The sequence below is a fragment of the Sprattus sprattus genome, assembly GCF_963457725.1.
Source record: "Sprattus sprattus genome assembly, chromosome: 14".
Lineage (NCBI taxonomy): Eukaryota > Metazoa > Chordata > Actinopteri > Clupeiformes > Clupeidae > Sprattus > Sprattus sprattus.
In genome coordinates, this window is record NC_137912.1 from 30,332,827 (window position 1) to 30,354,805 (window position 21,979).

General features: G+C 39.4%; 1 protein-coding gene across 1 annotated transcript in view; it reads right to left on the reverse strand.

Annotated features, from left to right (window-relative positions):
- cep192 (centrosomal protein 192) overlaps positions 1-21,979 on the reverse strand; it is a gene marked incomplete at its 3' end in the record, with an annotated part of 74,481 nt that overhangs the window by 30,497 nt on the left and 22,005 nt on the right. Inside the window, exons 11-26 of the mRNA XM_080851764.1 lie at positions 20,863-21,559; positions 20,454-20,583; positions 19,895-20,045; positions 19,031-19,784; positions 18,216-18,364; positions 17,880-18,110; positions 14,670-14,795; positions 14,122-14,247; positions 13,586-13,649; positions 12,776-12,915; positions 8,614-8,706; positions 8,421-8,530; positions 7,128-7,313; positions 5,267-5,357; positions 3,518-3,697; positions 1,483-1,743 (exon numbers count right to left, since the gene is read on the reverse strand). Of these exons, the coding sequence (XP_080707890.1) occupies positions 1,483-1,743; positions 3,518-3,697; positions 5,267-5,357; positions 7,128-7,313; positions 8,421-8,530; positions 8,614-8,706; positions 12,776-12,915; positions 13,586-13,649; positions 14,122-14,247; positions 14,670-14,795; positions 17,880-18,110; positions 18,216-18,364; positions 19,031-19,784; positions 19,895-20,045; positions 20,454-20,583; positions 20,863-21,559 (3,489 nt within the window). The remainder of the gene's footprint in view (positions 1-1,482; positions 1,744-3,517; positions 3,698-5,266; positions 5,358-7,127; positions 7,314-8,420; positions 8,531-8,613; positions 8,707-12,775; positions 12,916-13,585; positions 13,650-14,121; positions 14,248-14,669; positions 14,796-17,879; positions 18,111-18,215; positions 18,365-19,030; positions 19,785-19,894; positions 20,046-20,453; positions 20,584-20,862; positions 21,560-21,979) is intronic.

The window sequence follows — 21,979 nt, forward strand, 5'->3', positions numbered from 1 at the left end:
TATTTAGACTTGCTGATCTGACATAAAACCGCAGTGAAAAAGCAGTATCTCTGCCTCAATGAAGGGGGCGTGCGGGAGCTTGAAAACGGGACTTTCAATCGAAATGTGAAGTGATAAATAATGGTGGGAGACCAATGCTGAAGCTAAAATGTTTGTTTCAAAATACGGGACAGTAGATAGCTCGATCGACTTCTCACATTCAAAGCCATGAATTGCTATTTGGAACCCCAAGAATATATTTGGCTTTGGAAGAACAGCGGAGACTATTAGCAAGGGGGAGCTTCTCACCCCTCATTAGCTAACATTACATTGTTATCAGAATAGCCCTTGCTCCGTTGATTTCACATTATTTATCTGAGGATTGTTTAATATCTATGTGAAGCCATTTAACATCATACAAGTGGTTGTGATCACTTTGAACCCAAGACTGCTTTTTATTTGTGAGCTGATTTTGAGGAATTAAACTTTCCAGCTGAAGTTGTTTCCTTGTTGTTACGGTTAAATAGCTGCTATGCTAGTTTAGGACACTTTAAATTACCTTCAACGATTTAAATGGAAGAGTTCAATTTGCATGAAATGATAGCTAGTTATCTAGCTGATGTTATAGTCTCCTCGATCTAACTATACAATTATAATGGAAACTGGTAGAAACCCTCAGGGTATATATTCACGAGTTCATATATCCATATATTAACACGAGTTCATCACAAGCTAGCAACTGCATGTACCTTACCAATGTGTGTGTAAAGAATGCTGATATGAAATGTGAAAAACAACCAGTTGTCAATGTGCAAGCTGCCAATTGAATGGTGATTTAAGCTACTCTATTGGGTTCATATATTTGTAAATCTGACACTGAAAAAGTCGGTGCCGCCACGAACCTCATCGCTAGTCACTTGTCAACATTGGTAACGGCATTTAAAAAAAATAAAGTACGGCCAATCCTATTGGCGTGTTGCCGGTGCAAGGGACGAATCATAATACGCTTTATGTGAGCTTAGGGCTGGTTGGATGTCAACCCATGCACGTGGTTGCCTGCTAGAAGAATGATATGGATTTGTTAGGAAATGCGTAGGATATTCAAGTCAAGCGTAGCAGCGTAATTGGGGTCTGGAAGTCGTATCTGCTTCGCCAAAATCGTGTATGTTGGCAGCTCTGATCGCCTTCTCTCTTCGGATCTGCATCGATCTCATTTTTGGCCTTACGCAAGCCGAGTTGACGGAAATCCGTCATAGCGACGGAAAACTTTAATCCATTGTATTCCTGGGTTCATTGTATTCCTGGTCTTGGTCAAAACTGCTACATTCATAACACAATTTTAACAATTTCTTCCTTGCTTAAGAAAACTGCACGTATCTTCTCATTTTCTCACTTCTCATTTTTGTTTGGAAAGAATGCGAGTCATGGTCCTCAAGGCCAAATCTTTGAGACAGAAAAAGAGGGAGAAGAGAGGAAAGAAATAAGAGAACACTGTGCGCCTACCTCCTTTGTTCGTTCCTTTAGAACAAACTGCGTAGGTGACAGGCTGAAAACTGTGGTATCAGCTAGCTGAGATTTTTGCAGGTCAGTGTAGATCATGGCTTTGACATAAGCGGCTCGGGAACCAGTGTTGCGCACACACACACACAGTTTACTGATACTGCCCGCTCTAACACCAGTCAGTGTGGCCATGTAACCCTCAGAGTTCTTCTCCAAGTCTTCCAGGATAACATTACTGGTGCCGCCGTAGCCTGACAATGGAATCTGAGGGTACAGGACAGCAAGGGGGAGAGTTTTTCACCAATCACTTAGCGAAACAAAGCTATCTCATGGTCAACAACAAATCCCCACTTTGGTGAACAAAGACTAGAATGGCATGCCATGCCAATTTAGGGCTTGGCTGGTCATGTCATGGAATTCCATACAAAACAAATTAAACTATTTCATCCGTAAGTATCCAAATAGCAACAGTCAGCAATATTACAAGTAACTCCTTTGAAAAAGATTGTTATTGCACATCAAATGGATCAACGATATTTTTGAGAAGATACAACAGAGTATTTCACTATTAAAAAGGGTACAATTTGCGATATTAAACCCATACGCTTTAACTTTAACTTAACCTCTGATGGTATAGATCAACTCCTTGTATCATAATGGGTAACGGAAACGCTTTGAATTATCAATAAAGATAAAGAAAAAAAAGGGATTTGACATCAGAATTCAGAGAAGGAAATTGGTTCTAGGTGACCGAAATTCTTAGTTATGTCATTTTGGTCCTTCCTTTAGATATAGGACGTGGTCATTCTTTATATAAAAAAAACCTCCTATCTGCATTCACTCCTAAGACAATGAGGAGTCCCATCACTCAGAGTATGTGGAAGAGGCTTGATAACTTACTTTTGTCCTACCCCAAACGTTGACCATTTGTAGTGACTAAGCGTAGTGCAAATCCTAAAAGTACTTCTGAATGGCTTGATAAATACAGACTGGCATGCAAAAAAATGTTATGATTTTTAATTCACTCTATTTTTTTTCTTTCACTTTTTCAGCTTCTTTTAGCTGATCTATCTTATTGTTCCTTTTTAATCTTTTATTTTGATCTTTATCTTTTTGAATCTCTAATGTTTCTATTTTTAAGCTGCTCATTTGAAAAGCACTTTGAATAACGAATGTGTATGGATTTTGCTATATAAACTTGCCTTTCAACAAAAAATGATTATTAGGATTAATAAGAATATAGGAATGCTACGAGAGGGAACCCCTAAAAATACATTTAAATATAAAATGTATATTAAATAAAGATGGATTTCACATTCCGATATAAGTAGTACACCATCCAAATATCACAACGTTGGGTGAATATGTGAACTTAGTAGCTGATATTACTGAATAGCAATATTATTATGTGTTATTTCTACTCAGATAAAGTTTCCTCTTATTTCTTTAAAATAACAGTAGTCTGGTTATTTACAGTTAAAAGGTGCTCCAAAAATGCATCCCTACAATGGCTGCATACATGAAAATCCCTGACTGAACTTGCTGAACCCTTTCTTGACCAAGCCACCATCACCATTTGCCTTGGAACCTCTGTATTCGTACACTGAAAAGCTGAAACCCACTACACAATCACACCAATAATTACACCAATTTGGGTATCTGAATCATCTTGTCTAATGAGTTAATAAGTTTGAGGCATACTTTATATATATAAAATAATAATTTTGTAAAATAGTAGTAAATAAAAGTACATAGTAGTAGAAATAGTATAATAGTAATGATGGTTTTACTTACATAATTGCATTACACTTATAACTGTTTACATTGTTGTTTTTACTGATTTGTATTTCACTCTGTCTGCTAATTACCTTAACTATTACTATCTAACAGTCTTTTTCGGAGACCCAATTCACCTTTCAGTCTTTTAAAAAAAAAAAAACAATGTGGATTGACCCCTTTTACTCAATGTGTGTCAACATGCCAATCAGTAAGAGCAAATGCCTCAGAAGACTTGCAGTATTGAGAGGAGGAAACTCACAGTGAATTTGATGCCAGGTTGAGAGGGCCTGACTGAAGATTGCTTGATCTCCAGCTTTGACAGCATGCAGGCCACACGTGTGGGAGTGTAGAGCAGATGCACTGCCATGTCCTCCTTGGGGCGGATGGTCAGTTCTCTGTGCTGACTCAGCCTTTCCTCTGGCCCAAAGGAGCTCTGCAGCTGAGAGAGAACAGGAGCTTAACTGTCTGAAAAGAAAACTGATCATTACATGTTAAGCCTTTTGGTAAATTGTAAGTCTTAGCAGAAATGTGTTAAGGTGAAATGCAAACAGATGAATTAGGTGGTGAAATCTGTGGCGAGATCTGTATGAGAATACGTGCAATAAAGAATGAGCCTATAACGTTTTTTTTAAGATTAGACATTCAAACAAACAAATCGTTGAGCAAGCGAATTGCCACTATAGGAAGAAGGAAGAGATAATGTGGCAAATTACAGGCAGAACAAATCTTAGCTTAAGCAGTTCTTGATGTATTGGAATGTTTCCACCATTGAAGAAATCACAGCATTTTACAAAGTGTAAGGGATTTAGTCCATCAAGTTTGGTTAAAATTTGATTACTGTTTATCAGAAGAAAAAATAATAAATACGTTTTTAAAAAGCAAATCTTGTCAGAATGACGTACATCATTAGAGCTTGCTAGGAATTGGAGGGAAAACCCTTCCTATAAGGTTCCTAAGATATAAGCAAACATATAAACTCATGTATTATAGGCAACAATTGGTCAATTTACTTCCAAATTTAACCTACTTGGAATTGAGACTTGGTTTCACGTGTAAATCGCAGCTCTTGTACCTCAAAATTTCCACAAAATAATAAATATATATAAAAAGAAAAAAACGTGGTTATAGACCACGTCCTACAGCTTGAAATAAAGGGGACTTAAAACTGAATATGCTTGGGCCTACATGACATATCAATTGTTGTGATACAAATATTACAAAACTGCAAATGAACTATGCAGTGAAATGCAATACCAATTTGAGAAACATCCAAATCCTCCCAGATTATCAGAAGCCACACCTCTTAATTAACAAAAATCACTTACAACCAACAAACAAACCAAAATATCAGCTAGAACAGTCAGGTAAAAACATTAACCACAGTTTTCCCTGGTACTACAGCTTAAAACAGATCCATATTTGGTACTTACACTCCAGGTGATCCATACATTGACCTCATTTACATTTAGATCACTCATGATCTGTCTACAGGTTCTCTGAATGTAAAGAAATAAGGCATTGAAGTAGACGTGCTTACTGTGCACTTCATCAACCAAACCAACACAAAATTATTCTATTTCTCAGTAGATTTATTGAAAAAGAAAGGCCCTTGATGTTAATTGCGAGGCTATTGACATTCAAGTTTTTTTTTTTTATTATTTCTTTGTGTCCAAAAAGCCAATTTATATTGAACATGATAGATTTTTTTTTAAATCAATTGTCACCTTTCAACTCACCAGTGAACATTCATAAAATAATCAATGTGCAGAAAAGTTCAAGTCGACCTTAGGTGGTATAGTGTGGGTAGGAAAGTGTCAAATGATTTAATGGTATTAAACCAGTGGTGAAATACATTTCTGGAAAAGTGGTATTTTGGTTCTATAACTTGGGCATCAATGGGGTCCCTGAGGTGTTCTTGATGCCTTGTGAAGGCACAAGAAGGAATGGTCAAATCAAATGACACTAAACAGAAAAAATAAGGTTCTAATGGGCCTGAAAATGGTACTACCTGAAAGCAGTCCTGGTCCTGACCCCTGATCAGTAGCCGCAGCTGCTGAGCCTCACTGGCCGAGTTATTGCGGAGTACTAGCTTCTGCTGCCTGAACAGTCACAGAACACATATACAGGTCAGACAAACAAACACTCTAAAGAGGGAAAACTGATAATCAATGGCTGCACTATTGGTTTGGGTTGTTGCTGTATTTTTGGTGTGGTACATAATTAGTGGTGTTCCCTAGTATTCTTGTTGGATTGCAGAAGGATCATATGTGAACCCTGTTCTGGGGTTATGTCTCCAGTGGGCTATCCAAACCAGTTCTCTGACCTCAAATTCATTTTGTGTCCAGTGTCAGCCCTGACCAAACGAATGGATGTTATAAGGCCAAAGATGTTTAAACTTCTTGAATCTTGAACCTTTTTGGGATTTGCCAATGGAAGCATCATAAAGAGAAACAGGGTGTCCCACAACCTTGGGGCATAAAGGTCATGCTGCACTGCTCCAAGGTGTTGGCCAGTTAGGACATTCTAACAAAACTACAAAAATGGAATCTGTCTGATTTAGTCATGGTTGCATGCTTTTCGAACACGGTGTTATATACATAACAGAATGTATAATCCTATGTAATTGCAGTCGTTATATACAGGAATATGTTAATGTTTCGGCTGTTTTATACTGTAATGTAATCATCTACTCTATTCAATGCCTGATCCATACATGAGAAAACCATCAGTACGAGCTTCTACACAAAATAAAAACAAAATCATAGCAAAATAATAATTATAACATTTTTTTTTTTTTTTTTAAGGAGCAGTTTTCCACCCACACAGCAACAGTGCTGGATACACCCAATTGCTATTAACTAGGCTACTATTATTATTATTACAGTGCATGAAATGCCCTGTATTGTTATTCCTAGGCTTCTTCTTCTTCTTCTTCTTATTCTTGTTACCTTTTTCTGCGATTAATTCAGCCCGAACCGCTTAACGTAGAAACTTCATTCAAACTTTGTCGCGTAGGTCTTGTAAAGGACACTTATGCTATGTATTTTTCACTTTTCTAAACTTTATACTTTTTAAGATATTAAATAAAAACGAATCTAAATTTTCCCATTGACTTACATTGGGCCATTATGACATCATAATAGGGTCTTTAAACTGGCTTGCACCTGTGCTTCACTGACAGCTGCACCAAATCAAAGGAACCTCTTCTCTGTCCCTCTCAATTTAACTGTAACTAGGAACATTAAGACACCTTCCATTCTCTACTTTTTTTTCTCTCCATCTCTCCATCTTTCTCTCTATCCCTCTCAGTCTACTTTCTCTCACACTCAATCTCTCTTCTTCACTCCATTTTTATCTCCTTTTTTCAATATTTTCACTCTTTTTCTCTTCCACTCTTCTTTCCTTCTTTCACTTTTCTTTCCTTTCTTCACTCTCCTTTCTTCTTTCCTTCTTTCACTCTTCTTTCCTTTCTTCTTTCCTTCTTCAACTATTATTTCCTTCTTTCACTCTTCTTTCCTTTCTTCACTCTTGTTTCTTTTCTTCTTCCACTCTTCTTTCCTTTCTTCACTCTTCTCTCTTTTCTTCTTTCCTTCTTTCACTCTTCTTTCCTTCATCCTCTCTTCTCTCCTTTCTTCACTCTTCTTTCCTTTCTTCTTTCCTTCTCCCACTCTTCTTTCCTTTCTTATTTCCTTCTTTCACTCTTCTTTCTTTTCGTCTTCCTTTCCTAACTTTTGCATTTCATGCACTGGTATTTCCTTCAGGAAATGCATTTTCTAGTTATTATTATTATTATTATTTTAATCCTTCAGCTGGCATGAAATTGGTGGACAAGCATTAATACAGAAAGTGAGCTATATGGATAAACTTACTTAGCCCTTCCAAGCATTACTCCTCCCCAGGCCATGAATTGCTTGTTGGAGAGGATGGGTGGCACCTGGCATTGTGAGAGAGTGGTAGTGTTAGGGACAATTTTCCCTTCGTCCTCTGGTTGAACCTCTCCCCTCAGGACAACTTCATATTGGGGCCCAGAAGGCAGCACCAGAATGGTGAGCATACTGAAGGCAGAGTAGAGTGGTTGGATCAGTAAAGAGTCTTAAAACAAGACACTGGCAAAATGAGAGAACATATCGAGGTAAATAAACATGCACATCCAGCCTGTGGGACAATATCTGATTAACTGAGAAGGTTGAGATATTTGGCGTCAAAAGAACCTCAAAAAGATATCAATACAGTGTGCGGACCTCGTTACAGTATGGTAGATCCTCATTGGAATCTCAGAGAAAGGTCCCCTTTTCTAGGAAAACTTTAATCAAGACATTTATAAGTTTAGAAAGGATGGATCATGACTTTTGTGCTAAAATAATCTTCAATTGGCATTAGCTACCTTTTAGCACTACAGCTGAATTGGTTCTTACCCAACTGTCTTGCAAAATATGGAGAAATGACTTTACCAGCACCAAAGCGCACTAATACACCACCGTTTCCTCCACCGTGCTTGAGCCACAGAAGTCATTCCTTTTCTCACATCCAGTCCCCAGTAACATATGCCTGTCAATATATATATTTTTTTGTGCCAATTCTAGTCTTTTTCTTTTATTGATCAGTCTCAGACATGACTTCCTTTGAAACCCTTCTTAGAGTACATGACATGACTGGTGTTTTGCAGGTACTACAGAGAGCTGAGGATGTTTTTATATTGGCCTGTGTGAACTGGGGCCTTACACTTCTCTTTTGGTCCTATTAAAGCCAATTTTTACTTTTCTGTGAAGGATGTGGCTCAAAAGATGTATTTAGTTTGTTTGTCAATTTGTTGTCGTTAATATTTCCAAGAACAATAAGCTGACGGGTTTCTGAAGGAAGAGCTAACTTTCTGGCTATTTTTAGCCCATATTAGAAACCAGAAGTGCTGCTTCTTCAGATACACAAAAAGCACAAATAAGGCCAGTTTTAGTGCCTCCTGAAAGAACAGTTTGAGCTGCGCAAACAGAACTGAAAACAGGTTCTATGCACGCACACACAAAAAAAAAATACAGCTTGCATTATGGTACACTGTTGAATAAAATACAGCTACATACAATTGCAATTGCTTCACAACGTGTTACAGCAGAGAGAATCTGAAGGAATGTTGGACCTTGCTGAAATCAAGTTAAGAGTAAGCTCACCTCTCAGTGCCTTTATGCTTATCCTTAGCTGTGAAGGACACCACAATTCCCTGCTCATCTCCAGCACACAACATCAGCTCACTTGGCTTAACAGAAAAGCAGTCACTGCTCTAGAAAGACAAAAAAAGTAGTGGTCAATTCATATACACACGCATGTGTATGTCTGTATCAGTGTGTGTAAATATATATATACCTTCAGTCGGAGTTGCACATCGATGTTGCCAGCATTTTTCAAGGGTAGAATCTGTTGAGTTGATTGTCTAAATGGTGCCCGAAGACAAACAGTCTATAAAACCAGAGCAGATAAGGAAGAGGGGAATGGATGACTTCAATTGGCAGTGACTGACAAATCAGTAACAAAACGGTTGATTGAAAATGTGGACAGAGGCGCAAAAAACATGACTTACTTCCTTTCAGACCACCTCATCTATCCCATCCCGCTTTCGCAGCATATGTTCAGAAATTAGTTTTTAAAGAGTTTTAAGCCGATACACACTAAGGCCTATACACATATGATTCATACAAATCCTGACAATTGGATTTTGATTATGCAATTTCCATACTATTAACTGTGGTTTGTACATTGCTTTTATATTGCATTTTTTTCTCCACCTGGTAGTTAGTAACACACACAGTGACTCTGGTCAAATATGTATGGGTCTCCATCTCTCCCCCTCCTTCATATACTTATCCCTCCTCAGGTAAAAACAACACAGGCTAGATTCATAGTCTTCCATAACGATAAAGTTACGGGTGTTGTGTCATACTAGCGTGTGTATTTCCTCAATTTCTCAAAAACAGCACACAAATCATATAAAGTCTTGGGTTTTACGTGATCATTACGACTTGATCACGGGTCAACAGATGATATGAAACGGCTAATGGCTATAAAACAATCCGGAGAAAACAATGGAGCAAGAGCTTACTCTGACACAAAAGTATCTAATTAACTACATTAGTATCAGAAACATGACCATCATGAGTCCTTTCTTATGCAAGACTAAAAGTGCTGATCTTTATACTTTCTCAGAGTAAATCAACTGAATTGTATTTCAGTGTTCCCTAAAACTAACCAATTTCTTTGTTATATTTCCATGGTAACCACAAAATTATTGATTTCAAGGAGGCACAAGGTTACACCAGTGAAAGCGTGCACAATAAAATGCCATCCAAATTCAAGCATAATGTCTTTCTGTAGTAGTAATTTTGAAGTTTGAGATGTCATGATGACTCCGAGACCAATGAGAGACTATGCGATATGGGAACCATAACTAGCTGAAGATCGACTGGATGAGAGACGATGCGATATGGGAACCATAACTAGCTGAGGATCGACCGGATGAGAGACGATGCGATATGGGAACCATAACTAGCTGAGGATCGACCGGATGAGAGACGATGCGATATGGGAACCATAACTAGCTGAGGATCGACTGGATGAGAGACAATGCGATATGGGAACCATAACCAGCTGAGGATCGACTGGATGAGAGACAATGCGATATGGGAACCATAACCAGCTGAGGATCGACTGGATGAGAGACGATGCGATATGGGAACTAGGGCTGCCACTAACGACTATTTTTCTATCGATTAATCTATAGACTATTTTATCGATTAGTCAATTAATCTAAACGATTAATTTTCCTCCCAAATAGAAAATAAATAAAAAAAATTCACCATTTTAGCTCAGTTCATTCATTTTATTTTTACATAATGCAGCCCAAAACAAAATGTAAACAAAGGCTGACATATTAAAGTGCAAAACTGCAAGTTTAAACTAGCAACTCCCAACATGATAAAAAAGAGGACTTGTTATAAGTCAGCAGCGCAACTCCAAAAGAAATGTTATTTATATTAAACCCCTAAAAAAAAAGTAAAAAAGTGCAACATGTTTAAAGTGTAAGTGTGTCCAGCTCAAAATGTAACTCAAATATTAATGTCAGTTAGAGATGTGTATGCAGCACAAAACAAAATGCAAACAAAGGCTGACATATTAAAGTGCAAAACTATGGAGAAGAACAAGAGCAATCCGAGATTTCTGACCTCCAGCAAGGGTTGACGTTGATAGTAAAGCAAGATCTATCCATCTCTCGGGGCGAATGATACACATTGTAGTATGGGTGAGGATTTTGGTTCGTGAAAAATCCCAATGAGGTTATTTGTCAAAACAAGGAATGATGTTTAGACTAATACACGATCTTTCTCTCAATGTCCCAATACGATATTGATCCTAACATGGCCGAGACATGTGCTTTGCGTGACTAACTAAACGTATGTGATACGTTGTCACTGTACGTGATTCCTGAAATGGGATAATGGGGATGTCCCAGGACCAAGATCCACCTCTTGTGAAATTTCAGAAAGATCCGCCCAGTAGTTTCTGAGAAATCTTGTCCACAGACAGACAAACAGAAGGACAAATAAATGAATTAATAAACGGACCCGATCGCATAACCTCCTTGCTGGAGGTAATAATTAGGTGTGATGTACGAGTATCAAAACAGAGGTAACCAACAGGGAACAGCGCTCAAGACATCCAGGAACATGAACGTGTATGGTAAACCATTCTGTATGCGATGATGCGGTGCTCATGTTTTCAGCAAAAGAGGCTTTATAGCAAGGTTTAGTAATAACGGAGAATGCATTCACAAGTTTCGGTTTCACGTTCAGCCGTAAGAAAACAGAAACTATGGTCTGCAATGGAAACGCTGATTACACACTATCAGGTCAAGCTTGAAGAGTCATATATTGTGAACAGTACAGAGCTTAACTATCTTGGCACCATGCTATCATCTATTGAACTCAAGAAGCTCATCAAACATTGCATTGCCTCCGCTGTTGCAAAGTTTGGAGCACTGAGAAAGGTGCTTAGAGACCACCGCTGCCGCTATGATTTTTCAGAAACTGAAGCGTTGACTGAACACGACCAATGACTGGTGCCAAACTGACGTCAGGCACGCAGCAATTACGTAGTGATACGGAAGACGCACATTCGTTACACTGAACTGAAGCGTTTTAGAAATTGAAAAGGTCAATTCATAAAAAAAAAAAGATGCATCGACTTAAATTATTGATGCCGATGCATTTTTACCGTCGACTTCGTCGACCACATCGACTAATCGTGGCAGCCCTAATGGGAACCATAACCAGCTGAGGATCGACTGGATGAGAGACGATGCGATATGGGAACCATAACTAGCTGAGGATCGACTGGATGAGAGACGATGCGATATGGGAACCATAACCATCTGATTATCGACTGAATGAGAGACGATGCGATATGGGAACTATAACTAGCTGAGGATCGACTGAATAAGACTGTAAATCAGAAGCGGACTGTCAACAAAAAGCCCTAGACGGCAGCACCTGCTCTGTACACTCTGATGCTCTTGCCACTTCGATACACTGCTAATCATGTGCAACAGAATGCTTAGATAAGTCAGGCACCTTTGGAACACATCAAAGTCTTTCTTTTTCTGCTACTCCTATTCTACACTGCACTTTTACACCTTCTTTCTATGTTTCGATAACGTATTGCCTGAGGGTGGGATACTTTGCAGTTGTGGCTAAGGCACTCACTGCTAAGTAAGGGACAATTCATCATCCCGCTTATTATACGGTTACTTGCCAAAAACGATAGAAGACATTCCTCCAACATACCTCTTCAGGTGTAGCACAAAAACCGTTGCCAATGACAGCGGTCATTATCTTTTCGCAGCGGTCATTAGCAAGAAATATCAGGACCTGCGAACGTTAGAATGGCCAACGGTACTTTTTGGAACATTCTGAAGAGCCGTATAATAAGATGACATATTGAATATCTGTATAGGCTTTATACTGAAGGGGGGTGAAAAAACAGGACTCTCGCAACACAAGTCCACCAGAAAATGTTCCGACTTCCAGATGGCTAGTATGCGCCAGGTGAAATCAAACTTTGTGTTTTGCATAGGCCAACGTTATAGGAGATGCATTGCTACTGACATTTATGTTCGCTAGAATTTGATAGATAAAATATATCTGGTGTGCAATTGTATGTGATAAAGTTAAAAAGATTTTTAAACTTTTTGATTTTGTTACACGTCTTCTCATTTATTCTACCTGACATTTCTTTGTGAAAAGGCGTTGTCTAAAGATGGTTGGACCACTAATCTGTTAAGAGTGCCCTCTGCATATGCTTCATATAAAGGCCATGGCCCACATAAATGTTAGATGAATGTAAAAACCCATATGAATGGAGTGACTGAAAGCTGTTGAATTAGAAATGACACATCAACAATATTTTCTTATAGGCTGAAAAATACAAACAAAAGATCCAAGAGGTGATGAACTATGCCCTTGCAGTGTCTCAGTACCTGTAAATGCTTAGGGGCATGCACTCGTGCTGTTCCTGACCGTGCCTTGAGCCCAACACTCTGGATCACACGACTAGGGCCAGGGCTGTCCAACTCAATATCAATCCGTGCAGTGAACTCCTCTGCAGGCCCTAGTTCTCCTGAGGAATTCAATTACATTGGATTTATTTGCATAGCGCCAACAACCATTCGAATTGATTTATGAAGAGGCCCACATTCAAAGATAAGTGTGCTCATAAGGTTACTATTACAAAGGTAAGTGTGCTCATAAGGTTACTATTACAAAGATAAGTGTGCTCATAAGGTTACTATTACAAAGTTAGTGAGCTCATAATGTTACTATTACAAAGTAAGTGTGCTCATAAGGTTTCTATTACCAAGTAAGTGTGCTCATAAGGTTACTATTACTAAGTAAGTGTGCTCATAAGGTTACTATTACAAAGTAAGTGTGCTCATAAGGTTACTATTACTAAGTAAGTGTGCTCATAAGGTTACTATTACAAAGTAAGTGTGCTCATAAGGTTACAATTACAAGGTAAGTGTGCTTATAAGGTTACTATTACAAAGTGTGCTCATAAGGTTACTATCACAAAGTAAGTGGAGTTATGAAGCAGAAAATCATGTCAATGATGGCAATTAATATTACGGGCAAATAGGCTGCCACATAATATATATAATATAAGCAGATTAGTAAATTGTGCAAAACAATTCGGTGGGAATGGGCAGCTGGAAGGAACACAAAAGCAGCTTCAGTAATGGGACGGTTTTCCCCTCAGAGGACAGAAAGCGTAGATGATTCCATCTGTGTACCTGTGGTGGAAGTGTACTTCTGTGGTGCATGGAAATGGATCCAGATCATGAATATCTCAGGACTCTACAGAAGACACAAAGTAAGCAGACTGTGATCCCTGACCGGGGGAGTATTTCAGCGATAAAATGGCAGACAATAAGCACCTTTTCCCTGCAGGAACGTGGCTCAAACACTAAGAGGAACAGCCAACTGCTAAAAAGTTGCAAAACACTTGATTAAATGGCTTCATGGCAGCACAACCGTTGATTCATTTAGTCTATTCAGCTGACGTTCTACTTGGGTTTATTCAGTGATAGTAACCTATACAAGCTAATTCTGCAAGCTATAATATTTTGTTCTGCCTTCACTGTGTAAACTCTAGTAAAATCTATTCTTACTGTTTAAAAAAAAAAAAAAAATGGTACTTGTTGCCATCTTCCACTCGTGTTGCCAAAGTACATAGAAAATATAAATGACAGATATCTTTAAGATAAAAAAAAGTAATTTTGAGGGGGATATGAAAGAAGGCTACATTAAAACTGCCACTCATACTTACATCTCCACTGCTAGCATGCAACACATAGTTGATGACGGATGGAGTAGTTCTACTTCCTGCTGGATGCACTGCTTCCTCAGCAATGGGACTCTTGGACAAGGTGAAGCAGCGCCAAGCAGTCCCATTCTGGAACGAGGATCAGGATAAAGCAGAAATTAATACATGGAAAAGAATCTATCCATGCTTCACAAAACATTTTTAAAATCTATCAAACTAAAGAGTTTTCTGAAGTACATCTTCATAACAATTGTGCTATTACTACATGTGTGCATGTCTTTGGTGTATTTTGCAGAGTGCAAAGTCATGTACTTTGGACATCCAGCTGGTAACCCATGTTGCCACTAGATGATGTCAAATGTGTGTGAACCTGAAGCCTACTTGTGCTGCACATGCATTAGCAGTAACCACTCGGTTTGTTAGTTCTGTTATACTCAATGGAATGATGCCAACTAAAATGACAAGTTATATGGTATATTGACCTTTCCCCTGACTAGAGTTTCACACAAGTCTTCTAGTTTCTAGTGTTTCAAAAGAAGCTCTAAACTCACAGCACTCATGACCAGTCGAATGGGAACTACAGCATGGGTTCTGTTGATCAGTCTCAGAGGAAGGCCTTTGGAACTGCCAGTGGGGAGGTCTCCAAAGTCCAGACAACCACATTTACCAACTTCCACCTTCCAAGAGGAAAAAATCATTCTTGAGACTTGAATGACAAGACAAGCCTGTAGGTTTTTTTAACCTAAAAATTATCCAAAAACATACTAAAACAATTCACACAACATAAAGCACACTACTTTTAAAAGTATACATAGCACACTCCTGTATAAAAATCTCTTTATTGCAAACAAAATAAATAAAAAAAAAGAAGAAAAAAAGAAAGGAAGAGAGCCAAGACAAATTACTTTCCATCATGGGACTCAATGTCATGGGACTCAATTGCATGTATTTGTTTAGTGGGAATTGTGTGAGTAGCCAAAAAACTACATGAAACATGGTATAAGTGTATTTGCAAAAGTAAGTGAACCCCCAGCTGCATTGGTAAAGTCAAGCAGGTAACAGATTCAGTGAAACATATTTGGTTGCTTAATTAGTCAAAAAGAGTCTACAATTGATCGAGAAGACGTTATCTTTCAGTCCAATCGACACATTCAGCTACCCACAGGAGCTCTCTCAAGCTGGGCACCGGTTCACTCACAGCACCTTTCATGCAAATACGACAGCACAGGCATTAGCCAATCAGATCGCGTTTCTGCTCAAGTCTAAAGAGCGCGAAGATCAAAAATAAAAGATGGCGGACCAAACTCCATAGCTGGTCTTGTTTGTACCTATACATTGTTAGTTTGACATTTTTTTGCTTAGATTTAAAAAAATAAATAAATTAAGAGAAATAGACACTGTACAAGGTCAAAAAACGTTAATTGTAACTGAAAAATAAGTCAGAGGATTTGCGAGGTGTATGAGCCCCCTAGCTACTAAGCATGCTACTACCTCCAATCTTAACAACTTGCTAGCGGTGTGATTGGTTTGTTGACCTGTCAATCTCACTATAACATCTATGATGTCAACACAACTCCATGCGCCAGACTCGTTCTCCGTCATCCGTTGGATCGTGTCAGTCAGGAGTTATTGAAAAGAAGATACATCTCACTTATGTGGGAGGATGTGTGCCATTGACAGATGCTTGAGGATTCACTGTCCCTTTTTTATGTATGATGAAATAAAAACATATATCTGTGAATTATTTTAATAAGTTGTTATTAATTGTTAGCTCAGAGTTGTTTGCAAGATGTATGTTTATGAATGGCAGTGGCATGGCTACCCTGTACTTTTCATGTTGTTAAATGATAAATTAAAATCAATGTTCAAAAATGTTAAGTTAAATTCCTTGTTCAAAAATGTTAGGTTAAATTCAATGATAAAAAATAAAAATGTTAAGGAATATATTAACCTTTGTATTATTTGAATAGCTTAGTATTGAATACACATTAAAAGGGTAGCTATGTTTATTTGGCACTAGGCCCAGTTAAACAGAATTTTATGCAATTTATATAGTAGGGGGTCCCTGCTCATCTGGCCATCAGTTTGGGGGTCCCTGGCCTGAAAAACGTTGAAGACCCCTGCTTTAGAGGTGATGTGTGGATTGGCTTTTACCTGATTTATTCTTCTTCTGGTGCTTCTTGGTGATGGGTGTTGATGGGCGTGCACTTCTGGGCAGAGATGCGGTCATGTTGAATGCCCTCCATTTCTGAATTATTTGTCTTACAGTGGATGGATGGAGCTGGAATGTTTTGGAGATGGTCTTATAGCTTTCCCAAGACTGATGGGCTGTCACTACCTTCCTCCTGATGTCCTCAGATATCTCCTTACCTCTTGGCATTGTTGATCTGTGTGGGAACACCTTGGCACTACAGTAGTTTGGTTTGTTTCCTCTCTCTTTTAATCCGTGTTGCTCAACCCTTTTCCAAACGATGTCTCATTTGATTGGTTTGCATAATTGACTTCGACCCTTTCACATGAAGCACAGCAGCCATACTCCGCCTGCTTCTTCTGCTTTGCCTCGGTCCTCTTCTTTCTGTCAGTCTTGTCCCTTCTCCCTGCAGCCCTAATGTTCTGGCAGAAAGTTATCAACTGGCCCCCATATTGATATCTCTTTTTAACATGCCAATGCCAGTCTTGCCCCTAGACCTCAGCACATTTTTCACAGTCTGCACTGCATCGAAGGCGGAGATCTTCATGTTAGATCTTTTAGTCTCAATCACATCTCCCATGAGACTAAAGGAGGACTCTACTAGTGGCCCATGCAAGATGGAGAGCTGGATATTTCCCCAAACTCATGACATGGGCCCACCACTTCTGCTATCCTTCTTGATTTATTTCATCTGTGTAGGTGTTAATGTTGTTCGATTTCTTATATCTATGCAAAGTCGTCCAATTTCAAATAACCCATTCTCCAACACTATCTGCTACCTTAACTTCAAACAGAAAGTAACGTTAAATCTCCATTGCAACAGCTTTCAAGGGTTTGGGAAATAGTCGCTGTTGATTTGCTTATTTCTTATTTGCATGTTTGGTGGCAATTTAGAATTACTGTTGATGAAATTATAATCAGACCCCCCCCCCCCCCCCCCCCCGCCTTAAAAAAAACAGTGCGCTGTTTGAATCCTTGAAATGTAATTCACCGCATATGTTACCTACTTGACTTCACCAATGCTGCTGGGTGTTCACTTACTTTTGGAAATACAGTAATTCCATGTTTCATGTAGTTCTTTGGCTACTCAGACAATTCCCTCTAAACAAGTACATGCAATTGATGAACATAAACCTGCCATTTCATTTATGGAAAATTGGTGGTGAAAAAATGAAAAATCGTGGTAAAACAGAAAACTCTTAACTGCTCAAGGGGTTCACATACTTTCAAGTGGGACTGTATACTTTGCGTATACAAGCCATGATGGTTAACACATCTCAATACATTTGAAGTTATTTGATCGTTGGTTTTTAAAATTCAACACTATTAAAAGGTTTTGGAAGAGCATCCATTGACCTGAACATTTGTGTAAACACTCTGTTCTGTATGTTCAGTGTAGAAAAGTCCTTACCCCTCCCACCATTACACCTGTTGCCACAACAACGACAGGTTCATCTATGTTTCATACCGATTTCATTCTACAGGTTCAACAGCCATTGATATTAAGTTTATGATACAGAGGCTAAAATGTTTCATGTATCTGAACTTGTGCTGAATATTGAACACTTACCTCTACAGCAGGATTCTCCGCCACACCACTGAATAATATACGCTTGGAGAACACCTTGGCCCGAGGCCCATACTCTGGCTCAGCTGAAGCTGGCCATGACAACACATTAAGTGTGCACTGATACACACCAGGCCGTGGTGCAATGAACAAGACCTTCTGATCTTCAGTGCTCTTTGGGCACACAACAGTCTTATTCTTTACAACAATCCACTGGTAAGGAATCAAATCCACCTGTGCAGGGATTTATTTAAAACAAAAATAGTTTTGTTTGTTTCTCAGTAGAATTACAGTAAAAGTATAATGTTTTAGTATATTTCTAGAATGTATGCATCTTACCTGCTGGCCATCAATTGACTGACTGGCAATGGAGATGCTGACCTGCTGCCAACGATCTGTGGGGTTGAATATACTCAGGGGTATCTGGGAGGCAATACCCACACAGCAAGGACCGGGGAATTTAAGTTCATCTGGCACAACCACTGAGCCTGGATAATAGAAGGATTGGATGGTTTGTCAGAATTTAAAATTCTGCCGTTCCCACCAAACTGCTTTGCATTTCTACTCCGCTTATGATACATTTTTTATACATATTATGTGCCAGCCTATTTCCCTGTAATATGCCATCATTGACATAGCGGGTATACGCTGTGCTTATAAGGTTACTATTATATATAAAGCAGAAAACTGAGCCGTTTTACAAATAAACATGTTCCATTATCATCCATTATCAATCTTCTACACTTGATTGAGACATATTAGCACACGTGCAGTGTACATTTTGATGTATCAGCTTGCTTCTGATTCACTCTTCTCCTCCTCCCTCCCCCAGCCTCAAGCAGTAGGACCTTCTAAAACTTAAAATGCCTCCACTAATGGTTCACACAATCCACTCTACAAACATTTTATACATTGGCAGCAGTGTGTTTTGGTGGACAACAATACACATGACAACCCCACATGATAATCTGAATTTCAAGGGGTATATTCAAGACTTAGGTATTGATAAAAAGGGAACTTCATGAGCAATGTTGGAACTTTTATAATTTAAACAATAAGACTAGACGTGTAAAAATATGTATTGAAAAGAATGGTTGTTTTGATACCACAGAGGAGCAAACATTCTGCAGAAATAGTTCAAGGAAATGACTCACCTCCCAGATCAGTGACGTCTATGGGCACCCACTGTGTAAGTCCTTGCTGGCTGTAAGGTTTTCTGAAGCACTGGTGTGGGTTCTGAATTTGAGCAGGATTGAGATACAGTGGATTGAGACCTCCATGCCCTCCACCTAAATGACAGGGTAGATGTGGGGGTGCATCTCCATCCAGGCAGTGATGGGCAGACTGCGCACTGAAGTGAGCGCCTCTTGAAAGAGGAGCAGATGTTGATCGTGGGAGGTCAAACATAGTATGGGAACTGTAGTTAGTCATAGGAGGTGCATAGCGCAGGTCAGACGTATTGTAGGCAGTGGGTGTAGGACCAGACTGCACACCAAAGCCAGAAACACCATGCCACTTTTTGGAGGCAAGGGATCTCGGATTGGTGTCATCGATACCTCCTTGCTGGTGTTGGATGTTCATGTTACTGGTGTAGCCTGAATCACCAACATATGCATAGTGATGAAGATCTGAGCAGTGTGTGGTTGGCCTATTGTCTGGTTGAAAGTCTTTAGTCCCTTGATGGAAATGACAGCTTTTCTGACTGTGTGGGCCCAGACCATGGATCTGTTGGGTAGGATCAGGAGCTTTGAACTGAGTGGGATTAACCTCTGGGCTCATGGACGGCTCAAGGAAGTTTCCAGAATAGTCTTGAAAAGCGGCTGCACAGTCCTTTCTCAATTTCAAATGATCTTCCTCAGGGGTGGGACTGGCCCTGATGATGGTGGTGCTAAGCTCCATACTCAGATTCTGAGAAGGAAGTCCAAAATGTTAACCAAATGACATCATGCCTATGCAATGCCATATTATCCCTATTTTGCCCAGAGTTTACCAACTACTTTGAAGAATAACAAACCTACCTTGTGATCTGCAGTATCTTGCCCATCATTGATGGAGAGGTAAGTAAGTCGACAAAAACTGAGATTGGAGTTGTTCTGGAGTAATTCTGGAGAAGGAGGGTCTCTGGGGGAGGTCTTCATGAGGTCCTCTGATGAGACCGATGACAAAACTCTACAAGACACATAAGAGAACACTGATCGTTCTACTGACACACAAGAGCACACTGATCGTTCTACTGACACACAAAAGCACACTAATCGTTCTACTGACACAAGACATGGAAGAGCATACTGTTCGTTCTACTGACACACAAAAGCACACTAATCGTTCTACTGACACAAGACATGTAAGAGCATACTGTTCGTTCTACTGACACAAGGCATGGAAGAGCACACTAATCGTTCTACTAACACGACACATAAGAGCATACTGTTCGTTCTACTGACACAAGACATATAAGAGCATACTGATCAATAAACCTTCTATAGAACTGCAACAGTGGTACCCTGAAGAATAGAAAAAAAAAGTCAGTCAATAAAACTAACGTACACTGCCAAATATATTCTAAAATAAACGTACCCATCTCTGGTGTCGGAGGAGGCCTGGCTAGGGCTTGAGTGTGTCAGAGGAGAAGTGGAGGGCCTAAAGGAAGATGGTGGTGCACGGGCAGAAGGGGTACTGTGCTCAGGAGATGACTTCAATGCATCTGCTAGACACACAAAATGACACACTGGAATTGGATATGGGTCATCATTTTATGTAAAGATACAAGTTAACATATTACATTATATCAAAACTGCAAAAACGAACATATACCATTACAGTATGGTGTGTCTGGATGTAAATTATTTCAAGTCTTGTCTGACTAGCTAAAAAGATCCTTATTGTCCGGAGTGAGTTGCATAGATTTCTAGTACTCTCGAGTGAAGGGGATCACTGTTTGACCACCACAACTACTTAAAGTGCTACCAGAAGAGGTGGTCATTACCTTTGATACTAAGTGGAGCAGGAAAGATGCCTTGGGACGTCAGGATTCTGTCAGAGTCTATAAGCACCTTTGACTTTGCTGATTCAGGCTTGCATTCTGCCAAATCTTCAGATTTGAGAGGGGGCTCTCCAGTATTCTGCAAGTTGCAGTTCATGGAACTCATCATTTTCAAAGCAGTTGGTAAGCAGCTGCCCTTAGGTTGAGCGATGGCACCTTTTCTCTCATCAGACTGAATCCCGGTGTCTAGATCATTCTCAATAGGAGGTTCCACTATCTGATCGGAGACATCTTGGCCGCCAGTCAAACCAAGAATGTCGACGCAGGACTGGGAACCATACACTTCGCTGTCACTGGCTGAAAGTTCAACTCTCTTGAGGTATTTCTCCATGTCAGATATACTACTATTGCCTGCAATATGGGTCTGTTGTGCTGCTGTCACGCTGCTCTGATCAGGTAACAGGCTTGCATTTTGGTTGTCCTTAGTTTGTTTACTCTTGAAGTGGCTCTTCTGTGACAGCTCAATGATCATAGCAGCAAGCTGGGCTGGGTCAGAAGTCATGGAGGCATTTGCAATTGCAGAGGCAATTGTGCTGATGCTTAGTTGTACATTATCCATGGTCTTGGATGAGTCGGTTCTCAAAACTGTGGTCTCCTTTGTATCACAATCCTCTTCCAACATGGCAGTGAGTTTCAAATCCTGAGGGGTGAAAATGAGTTCAAAAGTAAGCATTTAGGCTCCATGTCACAGCTATTTTGTCTTTGAATTTCAATTTGGGATATATACACACTAGGATGTGATGCTTCCAATGACAATGAGATATCAGTCTTAACATCATTCACATTCAGGCATCTTCTACAGAATTCCAATTACAGTCTGAACAGAGGTAACCAATGGTCATTTCAGCATTCCCTGTATGGGGCAAAATCAATCAGTGAGGAGAAGATGATATCAAAATGTAGCGTTAGGTTTTGAAATATTCATCTCTTTGCAATGTGCACCACCTCCTTGGGTCTGATTATCCACTCACAAAGCGTCTTGTCTCCACTGCTACAGAGACGATACTCAACTATACTCATGATGGGAACACTATGCAAAATAATGCATGCATGGAAGAGA